The sequence below is a fragment of the Megalops cyprinoides genome, chromosome 25 (assembly GCF_013368585.1).
Source record: "Megalops cyprinoides isolate fMegCyp1 chromosome 25, fMegCyp1.pri, whole genome shotgun sequence".
NCBI classification, from domain to species: Eukaryota; Metazoa; Chordata; class Actinopteri; order Elopiformes; family Megalopidae; genus Megalops; species Megalops cyprinoides.
Window position 1 is genome coordinate 3,405,109 of NC_050607.1, and position 14,137 is coordinate 3,419,245.

Sequence of the window (14,137 nt, forward strand, 5' to 3'; positions counted from 1 at the left end):
CCTGTACTGTCGTGGCTTTCGAGTTCCTGGATGGTCACGGTTCTTGAGTGCTGATACTGTCATGGTTTTTGAGTTCCTAGATGGTCACGGTTCTTGAGTGAATGGACAATTATGGTTCTTGAGTGCTGGGACGGTTATGGTTCCCTGCTTCTTATGCAACCGCTGTGGAAGGTGGTGAGTTTTGCCTTGACCATAACGTGACCAGACCTGCAGATCTACGCGGTCAGCCCCATCCCGGAGACCCAGGACGTGCTGCAGAGGGACGGGGTGCCAGACAACATCAAGAGCTTCTACAAGGTCAACCACATCTGGCGCTTCCGCTACGACCGGCCCTTCCACAAAGGAGCCAAGGACAAGGAGAACGAGTTCAAGGTACGTGGCACCTGGGCCCTGGCTGCACAGGGGATGTTACTTATTCATCCTGGCCTGACTCTCTGAAGGGACAGGATCAAACCCAGCCCAGCAGGGATGCAATATTAAAGCAGGTCCCAGGGAGGATCAGAAACCCCGAGATCAGGAGAGAGGCTGAGCTGGTGTGCACCACTACAGGGCCCATCAGTCTCTGTTCTCACCTGCAGGACTGAAAAAGGCACACATACCTTCCCAGGGCTTCTCCCGAGGGGCTGCACTGTCTGAAATACAGGGTGAAGCTTGACTGATGGCATCAGAGGGATGCCGTAAGACAAAGAACTTTACAGCGGCTTCTTTTCGCCCGTTTGTGAAATTAAATAGTGTACATGTTTTTACAGGAGAAGTTTAAGGTTTTAACTTATTTAAATCACAAAGCACTTTTCAAACAGCATGCTGAAACTACCTTTATATAGTGTCACTGCCAAATCCTGCACTCACTCGACCGTGCTTTCACAAAGCAAAAGACATGGGGCTCAGGACAGTGCAGGAGTGTGGGATTGTGATGGTTGTACTGAGTGTGTGTAACAGTATGCCTGTGTGCTTTGCAGAGCCTGTGGGTGGAGCGGACCACACTGACTCTGATACAGAGCCTGCCTGGCATCTCCCGCTGGTTCGAGGTGGACAAACGCGAGGTGGTGAGTGTGACAGCACCAGCGCTGATGAGTGCGCTGAAGTCTGCTGTGCTGCTCTGTGCTCCTCTGTGCTGAAGGCCCTTTCCCTGTTAGCACCCATAGTGCGCATGCCTGTCTGCAGATTGAGGCCGCTGAACTCCCTCTGTAAATACTCCGGCAGAAACTCTGAGTGTCCCCGTGGAAACAGAAAAGTTTCCCATCTCGCGAGGCATGACAGTCTGGCAGCAGCCACTAAGACCCGGCGTGTGTGTGTGTGTGTGTGTGTGTGCGTTTATGTGTGTGTGTGCGTGTACGTGTTTGTGCATGTGTGTGTGTGTGTGTGTGTGTGTGTGTGTGTGCGTGCGTGCGTGTGCGCGCATGTGTATGCACGTGTGTGTGTCTGTGTGTGTGTGCCGCTGTCTCTCAGATAGAGATGAGTCCCCTGGAGAACGCCATTGAGGTGATGGAGAATAAGAACACTCAGCTGAGGACGCTGATCTCCCAGTGCCAGGCGCGTCAGATGCACAACATCAACCCCCTCACCATGTGCCTCAACGGAGTCATCGACGCCGCCGTCAACGGAGGACTCACCCGCTACCAGGAGGTACCGCGGCCCTGCACACTCTCACAGAATAGCAACGAGCCCTGACTCTCTGCTGCTCACTCCCCCACTGCGTCTCACTGAAGCTAAATCACTCCCTCTCCACCGCAAAGGTCAGAGAGGCCTTGTAGCGTTGCTGCAGCGGGGCACACCTGGGAGCATTTCGACAGCGCGCGAGTACGCATCCTCACTCCTCCACGAGCTCTCGCCCTTTCGCTCCCCGCACCTGTGTACTCCTGTGGGCGGGTGTGTGCGGTTGACCTTTGACCTGTAGCGCGCTTCAAACCCCCCTCATGCGCCTCTCTCTCGGTTGCGCGGGACCGCAAAGCAAGCGCAGCAGCGGTAACCTGAGGAGTGTGATCGGCCCGCCCCCACGCCAGCTTACACGGGGGGTGGGTTCTTATAAAACATGCATGAGTGCTGTGTTCAGCGCGTGTCAGATTTTGCTGGGGGTTTGTGTAGCAGCTGCGTGCTTGGGGGCTCGGTCTGGCTGTAAGTTTTCAAAGCATCAGCAGGAGGAAGTGAACGTCAGCAGAGGTCAGCTACCTGCCCTGCCCCTCCCCTCCTCCCTGACTGACTCCCCTGTCACAGAAACACACTAGCCCACCTGCTGTGCACCCGCATACTGCCATTAATACATGGCCGGTAGAGAAATGTCGGAGAAACAGACTCTCCACTGCTGTCTTTGGGCTGATAGTATGAATGGCAACGATGATAACTGCACTGAAGAGAAAATTCCGGACATGTGTCCAAACAGTTTAGATTTGTCTCTTTAACGCTTGTTTGTTCCTTCAAGGAATCCACACTTATCCTTGTTAGCTGAGCCTGATTTTCAAATGCAATTTTCTAATTATTTGCCGCCTCATTTGACACCAATTAGTTTTCTCCCCTCCAAATTCAACTAAAAACCTCATATTTCCTGAATGTAAAATGTAACTTGGATTTATCCATTTTGTTTCACATGTTTATCATCATCTCTCCAGCATAATTATTGCCTCTGTTCATCTTTGCAGTTCTTAAATGAATTCGGCAATCATACTCACAAGGAAGAACAGGAGCACTGCTCTGCGCATTAGTTCATTGGAGGAGGTTCTGTGCAGAACAGTCTTACAGTGCTCTAATAATTGTACTGCTTCATCAAAATAATCCTTTTCCTCTAAACTGCAGCAGTCTTTACACTTCTCTCATGTGGGCTTAAATCTAATTTGTGTAACAATATTTGAGATGAACGATGCAATTATATTGGGGGCTCTTTCCAGTGTCTCTGGTGTTGTGCAGTTGTGCTAACATTTAGCTGGGTTAGATGATGCACAAAGATACAGACAGTATTGTGTGTTTCTTTGACAGAACACAAAGCTGTTTGAATTTCCCCTTATTGAGTCTCGGCTCATGCTGTCTCTTTAGAGATAAACAGGAAGCTCCTTGGGAGAGATTTCAGACTTATCTCTTTTGTGTTGTTTCATTTGTGCAGTGCGGCAGTGGAAAAGCTTTCGCATGATGCTGTTAATGTCATGTTCAATCCTCTGCTGTGTATTCAAAGCCTTAGCATTTAGGCTAATCTACACGCATCTGGAGCATTGAACAGTGTGAAACGTTGGGAGTATGAGACTGGAAGCCATAAGATAAGAGGCGTTAATGAGTGCATCCTTTGCTCGGTGTTGATTTGAGGGACAGTGCGTTCCTAAGGATTCATTATTTCTCAAACTGTATTCTTTGCTGTCTTGTCACATACCTTTTACATGTATTTGACAGTCGGGGGAGTGGATTATGAAGCTGCACTTATCATGAAGTTCAGAATGGATTAAGTGCTGAGAGAGAGAGTTGACAGGAAGTAAGAAGGGCCAACACAGAACAGCAGTTATTAGTGATTTCAGTAAACCAGTGTGTCCTTTTAGTTACTCTGTTTCAGTTAGTCTGAATGGTCAAGAGTATTTAGGAACTCTTGAATGGTGTGGGGTATTTTTTGTTACTCTGAACAGTCAATATTTTTGTTACTCTGAAAGTAACTATGTTAGTTACTCTGAATGGTGGAGAGTATGTTAGTTACTCTGAATGGTCTGGAGTATGTTAGTAACTCTGAATGGTTGGGAGTATATTAGTAATTCTGAATGGTCAGGAGTATGTTAGTTACTCTGGGTGGTCAGGAGTATTTCTGTTGCTCTGAATGGTCAGCAGTAATTTTGTTACTCTGAATCAGGAGTATTTAGGATGCGTGTGCGGTGCGGTATTCCTCACATGACTGCCAAGTGCTGCAGCACTCTGAAAGCTGTGCTGGCCGGTGCAGTTGTGTGTGCTGGGAGTTAGAGGCAGTGCTCCTTTCTCCCACAGGCATTCTTTGTGAAGGACTACATCGCAAATCACCCGGAGGACGGGGAGAAGATCGGGCGGCTCCGGGAGCTCATGTTTGAGCAGGTAAATGTGAAACCGGCCCCCTGTGGGCCGCGGAACTGTGTTTACGAGGGGTGAGGGGTGAGGGGGTCATTTCAGGTCACTCTGAACTCATAACTGTACAGCGCTCAATTTTCTGCGCATACACTGTGTGAGACGCTTGTAAGCATAGTGATATATACTATATACTAAATACGCTTCTGAGTTTGATACCCTGTTCAGCCTATGGCTATAATTCAACTTCTCCTTTGTGATCTTTGGCCATTAAGTTTTATGATCATCTGTGAGTATTTACATTACTCCCTTCAGTCCTTGAAGTGCCCCAGGTGGTACCTGTATCCCTTACTCCCTTCAGTCCTTGAAGTGCCCCAGGTGGTACCTGTATGTCTGGCTGTGGCGGACACAATGCATAGTGAGGTAACCGGGAGACCTGCTTTTCCCAGGCCCACATTCTGGAATACGGCCTGGCTGTGCATGAGAAATTCGTACCACAGGACATGAGACCTCTGCACAAGAAGCTGGTGGATCAGTTTCACCTGATGAAGTCAAGTCTGGGAATACAGGTAAGCCAATTGCATCTATACCTCTTACAAGGAGGTCCAAAGAGAGAGAGGAATTTAACATGAAATCAGGCCACTGCCGTTCTGTCTCCAGCAGTACGATTGTCGTTTTATTTTCCCCCTCTCCGTCGCCTGTGTGTCTGGCAGGAGTTTCCTCCGTATGTGCGTGCCAGCCCGGTCCACTTCACCAACGGCAGCCCACGCACCTGCCGCAACTCAGTGCCTAACGCCATCAGCCCGGAGGGTGCCCGCGTGGTGGCGAGACGCAGGTGAGAACCTATGTGCTACAGCAGGGAATTGAACAGGCAGCTTTGGGTATGAGCTCTGCTCCTTTCCTCTTCCTCACACTGCTGCCTGCTCCATCCCATCTGAGAGTCAACGCCAGTGCTTTCTGTTCACTTCACCAGTTAGGTAAACATTAAAAAACACGTGAGGTCAGCTTTAAAAGTGAGTCTCTTTGCTGTGTTCCTGTGTCCTCAGTCCCCTCAGCTACCCGGCTGTGAACAGGTACTCCTCCTCCTCGCTGTCGTCCCAGGCCTCCAACGAAGTGAGCAACATCACCGGCCAGTCGGAGAGCTCGGACGAAGTCTTCAACATGCAGGTAGCGTGCACGCTTCCTCTCTCGCTCCCTCGCTCTGTCTGATCGGGTTTCAGATCAGGCCTCTGCCTCATCTCCGGCCCCCAGGGAGATTACCCATGAGACCTTGCAACGTGGAGGGAATGACCCTGCTTATTTTGGACTGTGGGCGAAACCACTCTCTGAGGATTTTCTGTGCAAATGTAGAAGAGAAACGGCAATGATCAGAGCTAAGTTACAGCCTCTCAAAGGCAGAAGGATCTACACCACGTTCTCTGGATGAAACAAGCTTCTTGGTTTGTTGTTTTTTTTTCTCCAGCCAAGCCCGTCTACCTCAAGCCTGAGTTCGAACCACTCTGCCTCTCCGAATGTGACCAGCTCCGCTCCGTCCAGTGCTAGAGGTATGCAGACACCTGGGGACACTCCGGCTGAAGGGAGAGGGAGCGGATACACCAGCATCAGCACACCATAGGGCACTGTTATCTGCTTTCATAACGTACTGTAGAGCGGTAGCTGGGACAGGAAGGCCTATTCATGTGTGAACATCTAATCCACTGACTCCTCTCTGAACCCACTCAGAGAGACCTATTCAATTCCAGCGGATGCAGATTATTAAAGGAGTATATGGAGGCGTTTATGGGAGCAGATACTGTCCCTATGGCAGCAGCACACATCCAGAGGAGCCACAAACTGCCATCAGTGTGTAAAGACTGACACTGCAGGATTAGCGACGTACTGGGGGGGGGTTGGGGAGGGGGGGCTCAGCGCTCAGACGGGGGCTGTCCTGCAGCTCTCCCCGCAGATGGGACGGCTGGCTGCCAGGCGCGCGGGAGCTGTGGGGGCTCTCCCGTCGGCCTCCGCGGCTCTGGCAGCGAGCGCGTCTCTGCAGCCTCTCCTCCTCCCCACAGGGTCCCCGCTGCTGTCAGACAAACACAAGCATTCCCGAGAGAACTCCTGCCTTTCGCCCCGGGACCGGCCCTGCAGTGCTGTCTTCCCAAACCCCCTGGACCCCTCACAGGTGAGAGTATACACCCCTCCGCTTGGACACCTCACAGGTGAGAGTATATACCCCATTCCCCTGGTACTCTCAGAGGTGAGAGTATATACCCCATCCTCCTGGACCCCTTACAGGTCCAAAGAATGCGTGCAGTTGACATTAAAAGTCTATTCACTGATTCCTTTTGCAGAGAGTGCTGCCACATCAGATAGGGGACAACTCCTTACCACGGAGTGACCCAAATCTCTCCACTCCAGAGAAAGGTAGGCCTGCTTAACACTGCCTCATAACCAGAACCTATGTTTCAAAATGGTAGTATATATTCACATAGCGAGATGGTTTTAGTTATGAATACTGTATGTATCCAGGCATTTACTTTTCCGATAGATACTGCTTCAGTTTCGCTAGTATTCTGTGGTATTTTGTAGAGAATGTGGCCTTCCCTTACCTTAAACTTTAGGAGAGAGTTCTCCATCTCAGGAGGGGTTTGCTTTGTAAGTTATGGGTCCCTGGAGCTTAAAGCAGGGATGTATGTCAGTGTGTGTGTGGGCTGCGAGACAGCATGTTGCCTTGGATGAACACGCACGCTGCGGATAGAGTCTTTGTTCATGTAATATTTATTACCGGTCCCCTGCAGCTGCCCCGCATGTTCTATCCCGTGAAATCACTCCTCAGTCAGACCGCAGAGATTTAAATATAGCGGATGGCTCAGCCGCTTGGAGTTTGAGTGACTTGGCTGCTGACAGCTGCTTCAGTGACAGAGAATCACTAGGTGGCCCAGTTTTGGTTTCATCCCCCCTACGCTAAAGGAATGAGTGTAATTTACAAACAGCCAGCTGAGCTGCTCTAGATTATTTTGGTACGAATCTAAAAATGGAAGTTTTCAATTGAACACTTCTTTTTTTTTTTTCGAGTGTTATTTCAAGACATTCTAAGTGCCTAAGGGTTTTGTTGTTTTGTTGATGTGTTAACCTTTCGAGGAAGACTCATTTAAGCAGGAATTGCGGAAGTCAAATAATGATGTTTATACATTTGTATGGCTCATTTTTTTTTTGAAGTCGGCATGTTCGGGGGGATATTGAGCTGAAGCAGCCTTTATTTTTATTAAATTCCTGAGAGACAGTTGTTACTTGTTCAATATGAATTCTGTGCAGTTGCTAAGAATGGAGCACTTGAGATTGTTTAATTTGAGCTGCTGTTTGAAGGTTAACGGGACTGTTATAAAACTGAACTCCAGAAATGAGTATGTCACTTTTAAATTTTGTAGCAGCAGATTAATAGGGATGATTGTGTGAACACAGGCGAATAATGACTTATTCTAAAGCAGAACCCTCCATTTTATAAGCCATTAAGATATAAATTTGAATTTCAGCTGCAATGAACATATTTATGTAAGAGCACAAATATGTTTTAAATATCTACTCCCATTAGTTCGTAAGTGAATATCTCTAGGGGGTGAAGTGCCAATTTGTTAACAAGTAAAATATGAAAATGTGTATTCTTTGCTGTTTGTTTCTTTGCACTGTTACATTATTTGTATGTGGGGGGAAAAATGCTGTCTTATGTGGAAATGAAATGAAATTGCCATGGAAACATCCTATAGGACTTGTCTGTTTGCTATTGGAATTGACATGATTTTTCCAATTTACTGTAGTATTTTCAGTTGATCTAAATGTCATCTTACAATTTTTTTTCAGGCTGTTTTCAACCAATTGTTACTGACCAGATTTCCTGATATGTCTTTTGTATATCAAAGTGGTGAACCCCACCCCGAGTAGCTGGAGTCTAGACAGTGCTAAAGAAGCTAACACGCAATTATCAGACACTGTTGGAAAGTTGGTATCACCCCCTGTCCCTCCTAGGCCACCGTACCCAGGTAAAAAAAAAAAAAACAAAAAACAATGGAACACATTCCGGAACTGGCGCTAACATTTCCTGCTCTTCCTGACTCGCACTCATCGGCTCAGGCTGTGCGCTGTGCTATGCTTCTTTCTGCTGTGCGGCTTGCCCATCTCTGCCCATTCTCAGTGCTTCCGCCTGCTGTTTCACCGCACAGCTGTTTCTCTCCATGCGTGTGTGTACGGTCACTGCTGCTGTCTGCAGTCACTCGCTTCCGCTTACAGCGACGGCCGTTTAGCCCTTTGTGTTAGCGGTAGCGCAGTCTAGTGAGGGGAATTAAGGAGCGCTTTTTACATGATCTTTGTTTATTGTCACAGACGAGGGAATCAATTGGGGAAGCTGGGGCTGGAACAGAGAAAGAATCCGGTTTAGCGGGAAGCACAATGCAAAATCTGTGGCATTTAGGCAGATTTTTTACTCCCATCCTTTCATGGCTTAATCCCGCCATTGTAGCGTAAGATCGAATTCTTAGAAAATTTGTTTCTGTTCTATCTCTTCAAGCCTTCACTAAAGCCCAAATCTGGAGAAATGGCAGGTTTGAGACGGACACTAACAGCTTGGCTCCCCTGAGCCCTGATTCTCTGTCACAACCGGACTGTGTTTTTGCTTTTTTGCCCGAAGCAGATGGGATACTTCAAAGTGTCTTTTTTCTTCCAGTGGAGCACACAGCATCCCAGTACAAAGGGCAGTGTGCTGCCCTGGAAGACTCCAGCTGTTAGACCTAAACAGTTTAGTGCAGAGTGAGAACACCAGCTACACATTTCAGTGATTAAAAGCCATGCGCACCTGCCCAGCCTAAACTAACAGGCTTGAAGATGCATGAAGTTTCTCTGGTGGGTGTGACACAGTGACACATTCTCTCTTTATTTCCTTAAATTTGAACAGGGTCGCCAGCGAGGAAGCTGAGGTCACTGTCTCCTGTCCCCGCGCCAAGGTCTCCACAAAAGGTTTGTCCCCAGCTCCGCCCCCTGTCTGTCCTATGTGCTGTGATTGGCCCATCCGTTCACAGCGGGGGTGAACCACTCTCTGACAGTTTTCCATGCAAAAAAGAAAGTGTATACATATCTCCCTCAGTGCACAGCTGTGGTGAGGTTCAGGGGAGCAGTGGGGTCAGAACTCCGTGACACCCCCCCCCCCCCCCCCCCACTCTGTGCGGTTGAGCTAGGGGATCCCTGTTTGGGCGGACGATGCAGAATTCTGTGGCACGTGTGTGCCAGCACCCCTCAAATGGGCAGGAGCTCAGACCTCTCCTGTCCATCACAGCCGAGCCAGGCCCACTGACGACAGCCCAGCGCACAGCACAAACACACCGTCACTGCGCATCAGGGAACACACACCATAGCTATCAGAGACTTGCCGCTTCCCTCAGGCGATTATTCTCCACTGGAATCAGAAGTGCCTTCAGTACACCGCTTGGGTACCTCATTAATGGAAGTTAGTATTATAGATAAAGTCATCGTCGGCATCAGGGTGGATCATTTGGGCTTAATGAAGATTTATACTGATCCTTTGCTTTGAATCTTCACTGCATGATTGAGCTCAGATCTCAGGTCCTGTTTTTGTAGTTATTACCTGAATCTATTCACCGCTGCAGGTATTCTCTCACTCTTCACTTACAGTAGCTGTGTACATTGAGGAGCTTAGTGTTTGCTGAATAGGCTTTCACTCTGACACAGCCCTGGAGAGCATTTATAAGCAAGGCCTGGCTGATTGGGTGACGTGTTTGATCCGAGAAGATGGGACAGAAGTACCTCCCCATAGCCAGCATGGTGCAGACAGAAACAGCATACACACACACGCATTATTCAGCATGATGCTCACTGCGTTCACTGTGAGGATGGGCGCTCTGTGACTCAGCCTCCTTGGCAGGACTCCGGAGTGCTTTACTGGTGCGCAGGCGTTCACACCAGACTGTGAGGTGGTGGGTGTGCAGGTCCGGATGGCTTTGATGGGCCGCCCTCGCTCCAGGTTTCTGCTGCTGGCAGGAAGTGGGGACAGAAAAGACAGCTGCACACTGAGAGTTTGCTCCAGGTGCATGCTGGGCAGTCACTGACTCGCTGTTTCACACTGTTTCATGTGAGGAAAAACAGCACTTATGAAAATGCTTAGTCACCGGTGCCCCAGAGTGCTTTGCCACTCTTCCTTTGCAGAGCCTCCACTAAACCTCACTAACCCTTCGCGTCCTCGCCTCTGGCAGTTTACCTTTAAGCTGTGAGAGAGAGAGAGAGAAGCAGGACAAAAGATGTAACATTGGACATCCTGTGCTGTGCTGTGCTGTGCTGTACCTGTGTCAAGGACATTTTGACGTCATAATAAATGCTGATGGAATTGTTTTAATGTTTTAATGTGTGGATGTTTGTTGTCTTTTTCACTTGTCCAAATTCAACAGAACAACATGTAGTATGAAAACATGATCCCCACATAATCAGACTGTAGGCCAGATAATTGCTTGGGAAACATTCTGACAGTAGGAATTTTTGAGGGAAGAGTATGGGATACTATATTGTCATTGTATTATATGGGATATTATATTATATCATTCCAATGCACACAGCTTAAGCTCTTGAAGTGGAAAGCAGACATTCTGCCCTGTGTTGTATCCTGTAGTCTGTGCTCTCTAACGCTCTTCTGTCTGGTGTGTAACGCTCTTGGTCTGTGCTCTGCTGCAGAACGCTGTGCCCCCCTTCACCCCGTCCCCGACCGAGTGCCAGTCGGCGGGGCTGGTGTCCAACTCGCCGGCGCTGTCCGGGAGCTACAGCAGCGGCATCTCCTCGCTTAGCCGCTGCAGTGTGTCGGAGACGTCCGGGATCGAGGCCGCGCCGGGAGAGCCCGCGCTCACCACCTCCGTCTCCAGCGGCTCTGATGAGCTCATCCGCCGCGAGAACAAGACCCCGCCCCCCTACAGCGTGTACGAGCGCACCAACCCCCGCCGCCCCGTACCCCTACCTCACAGCCTGTCCGTCCCGCCCAGCGCCGAACCCCCCGCCCTGCCGCCCAAACCCCACCAGCTCCGCACCGGCAAGGGCGAGCCCTTCCCACGCCCCCGGCCCCTCCCCAGAAAGGTGTCGCAGCTGTAGCCATGGCGACCCCCCAGCACGTTTTGCACTCCAACACTTTCGGGGGTTCGGTGACCCCGAGTCTCCAGAGGAACGAAGAAGAGAGGAGAATGAAGAGTTCTTTTTAGAGAGGGCAGGTTCTGCAAGATAAAGAATTGTTTCATATTTTTTGATAGATGTAAAATTCCTAATATATGTATATACTGGATAAAAATAACAGTTTTTTGCCTTAAATATTAAAACTGAAGTCTCTGTTGATGAAGAACTTCAGCAAGGCCTGCCACTTATTAGAATTACTCTCTACTTTCCTAAACAGCTATAAGGTGCTAGAGGTCTCTTGTACTGTATGTCAGTCAGTATAACCTAGTATCTGCCAGTCTTGCCTGAAGGTTATGTGTCCCTTAAACTAGATCTGTGGGCTTTTTCAAGTTTTGTGCCAAAGGACCATGTATGCTTTTATGTAACTGGAACTTTAGAATCTAATCTAGCGTCGGACACTTCTACCGGAGTGTGACTGGACCGCGGCTGTGCTGTGTAACATGTATTTTTGAACCGTGTGTCCAGTGCGTGAAAGCAGACCTGGCTGTCTAACGGCAGGAGGCCTGTGCAGAGCAATATGAGTACTGTAGCATGGAGAGAGGTCGTTTCAGACCAAGCACAAGTGAGCATTTCCGCTGAGTTCTGGCAGCACCGCTAACTACAGTAAGGAGCGGGCCACGGACAGAGCAGTCACTCTCTGACCAGCATGGGCATTTGCAAATTTATGGAAGTGAAGATGTACATTGATCTTTTTAGATGTTGCCATACTGCACTGCCTACCCCATCCCCTCTCATGGAAAAGACGTCCATTCCAACAAACACAGAGTTAACACATTCTGTTTGCAAAGCTTTCAACAGCATTTTCTGCCAGGCGATGTTTAGTGATATATTTGTACAGTTGAACATTTTTCAAACTATTTTTCTTATTTGTTTGTTATTCGACTTGAAGGATCTGTCGCTGACAGAATGTGCTGTAAAGTGGGAGTCGTGGTTTACAGACTGAACACCCATTATTCGAAAGTGTTTTTATTGTGGACAGACATTGTTCTGTAATATGTCAGTGGACAATGGATTGCTTAACTCAGTGACCATTTTTTGGGCCGTTTATTTTCTGGTTTTAACTACAGTATTCTTACATGTTCCAGTTGTTTTGTATGGTTTTAGTTTCTTTTTTTGTGAATTTGGGATAAAATATTTACATGAATCAGTACTTGTGAAATTGTAAATTTCTTAATGAGATTGCTGTAAGTATGCCAAATACCTTGTGTATTACAATTATTGTACATATTGTGTTTTTAACAAAATGTAGCCATATTGAATTTACCGCTTTGAATGTTGCAAGGAAAAAATTCTAATTAAAATGTTAAATATTTATATGTTTTAGTCAGTGTAGGAGGAAAAAAGCGATGCGTAACTGCACCTAACGCATTTACATGCTTAAATAACACTGTTTAATAAAACCATTTTCAGCAAGGACACTTTGCAGAAGGTTACGCGTCATTACATTCTCTGCCTTACAGAAAAATCCCTTTGAAAAATTGTAAAGTGAGACGATGCTGAGTGTCACTGGAGCCGGTGGCTTGTTTTTGAATTTGAATTTCTTTATGCAGACAGCCCACCAATCAGCACCCACCAGCCAGCAGCTGTCAGTCATCTCACCGCTGAGAGGCAGGGCCAAAAGACGTCACCTTCGACACCCTGCCTTACACTGTACATCCCAGTACTTCAGCTGTTGCTTTTACAGGCTGTGTCTTGTGATTCTGCAGGGGAATGGATTAAGAAAGTAATGTCGGTCATGCACTGGTTATTGTTTATTTATTTATTTTTTCTCCATATGTCGCTGCTGTAACTTCAGGAAGTAGAGAGGCATAAGGGCATATTAATCGCTGATGTATTTAAGCTGTGTTCAGGAGCCAGCGAACCCGTAAGAGCTCTGTACTCAGGGCTCTGCCCTTCCATCGTCTCTAATGACGTGCTTCTGGAACGGATACAGATGTCCTGTGTGCTCTGATGATCTGCTGACAGAACGGTGTACTGCCAAGCAGAAAGAGCTGAAGAGGTAGCTGAAGAGCCAGCTTCCCCCAGGTCCTTTATGCACACATCCGCCATTGTTATACAGCCCTCTCTCCACAGTGTGGATCACTCCTCTGTTCTCAGCAGATCTGTTGCATTGCCTGGGCATGCTTTCCCATTTGTCAGTAGGTATTCAGTGTATGGAAGTAGCTGTGGTGATTTCATTGGTGGTTTTGATGTGTGTATACATGTATACTGAACATCAAGGCTCACCTCATTCAGGCCTTTAGTGAGTATCTCTCAAAGTTATTTTTTTATTGATTTTATTTTCACATCACATGCAACAATCCCCTCGGCCCCCAGCCCCTCCATTCCCCCTTTCATGTCCCACCATCCCTCCCCTGCTGACCATTAAATATCATTTCAGTAACTGAATAAATAAAATTTGAGAACTCAGTACATGTTGTGCACAAAATTAGAACATGTTTAGGGCTTTAGTGGGTAACGCGTTGCTGGATTGTTACAGTGAGATCAAAGGTCAGGTTTATACAGAATGAAATGAAGGATTTTACCAGAAAGGCTAATGAAGTAAAATGATTATCGTTACTGCATTTTTTATTTCTCTAAACACCTGTCACCCAGTAATGAACTACTTTAGTTACTAAGTGACTGCTTTACTTGTCTCCCACACAGTTAGTTCTCAGTTTTCCAGTTTTAATGAGCACGTGTGTCTGTAAAGAGGCATTCAGTAAAATGAACTCGCCTTATCTGTGGTAATGGCTATGACACGAGCAAGAAGCCTGCTCAAGAGCTCCTCAGGGATGGATCACTTGCTTTTCTCCCTTTGCTAATTTCCCAGCATCTGGGGAAATTAAAACAAAGATGGCTGGTTAAGACTGAATATACTGCCATCTTTGATATGGCCTGTATTCACTGCTTAAGTGAATGAAAAAAAAACCCAATTATTCATTGCGTGTGTGTGTGT

At 47.6% G+C, this 14,137-nt stretch overlaps 1 protein-coding gene across 2 annotated transcripts in view; it reads left to right on the top strand.

The window, feature by feature from the left end:
* dock4 (dedicator of cytokinesis 4) overlaps nucleotides 1–11,229 on the top strand; it is a 90,027-nt gene extending 78,798 nt beyond the window's left edge. For both annotated transcript variants that reach the window (XM_036519959.1, XM_036519960.1), the window contains 13 exons: nucleotides 206–372; nucleotides 960–1,046; nucleotides 1,450–1,626; nucleotides 3,952–4,035; nucleotides 4,455–4,574; nucleotides 4,719–4,840; nucleotides 5,052–5,172; nucleotides 5,468–5,549; nucleotides 6,057–6,166; nucleotides 6,336–6,408; nucleotides 7,902–8,021; nucleotides 8,930–8,991; nucleotides 10,714–11,229. In XM_036519959.1, coding sequence (XP_036375852.1) covers nucleotides 206–372; nucleotides 960–1,046; nucleotides 1,450–1,626; nucleotides 3,952–4,035; nucleotides 4,455–4,574; nucleotides 4,719–4,840; nucleotides 5,052–5,172; nucleotides 5,468–5,549; nucleotides 6,057–6,166; nucleotides 6,336–6,408; nucleotides 7,902–8,021; nucleotides 8,930–8,991; nucleotides 10,714–11,121 — 1,733 coding nt within the window. In that variant the 3' untranslated portion in view covers nucleotides 11,122–11,229. The remainder of the gene's footprint in view (nucleotides 1–205; nucleotides 373–959; nucleotides 1,047–1,449; nucleotides 1,627–3,951; nucleotides 4,036–4,454; nucleotides 4,575–4,718; nucleotides 4,841–5,051; nucleotides 5,173–5,467; nucleotides 5,550–6,056; nucleotides 6,167–6,335; nucleotides 6,409–7,901; nucleotides 8,022–8,929; nucleotides 8,992–10,713) is intronic.
* Nucleotides 11,230–14,137: the final 2,908 nt, after the last annotated feature.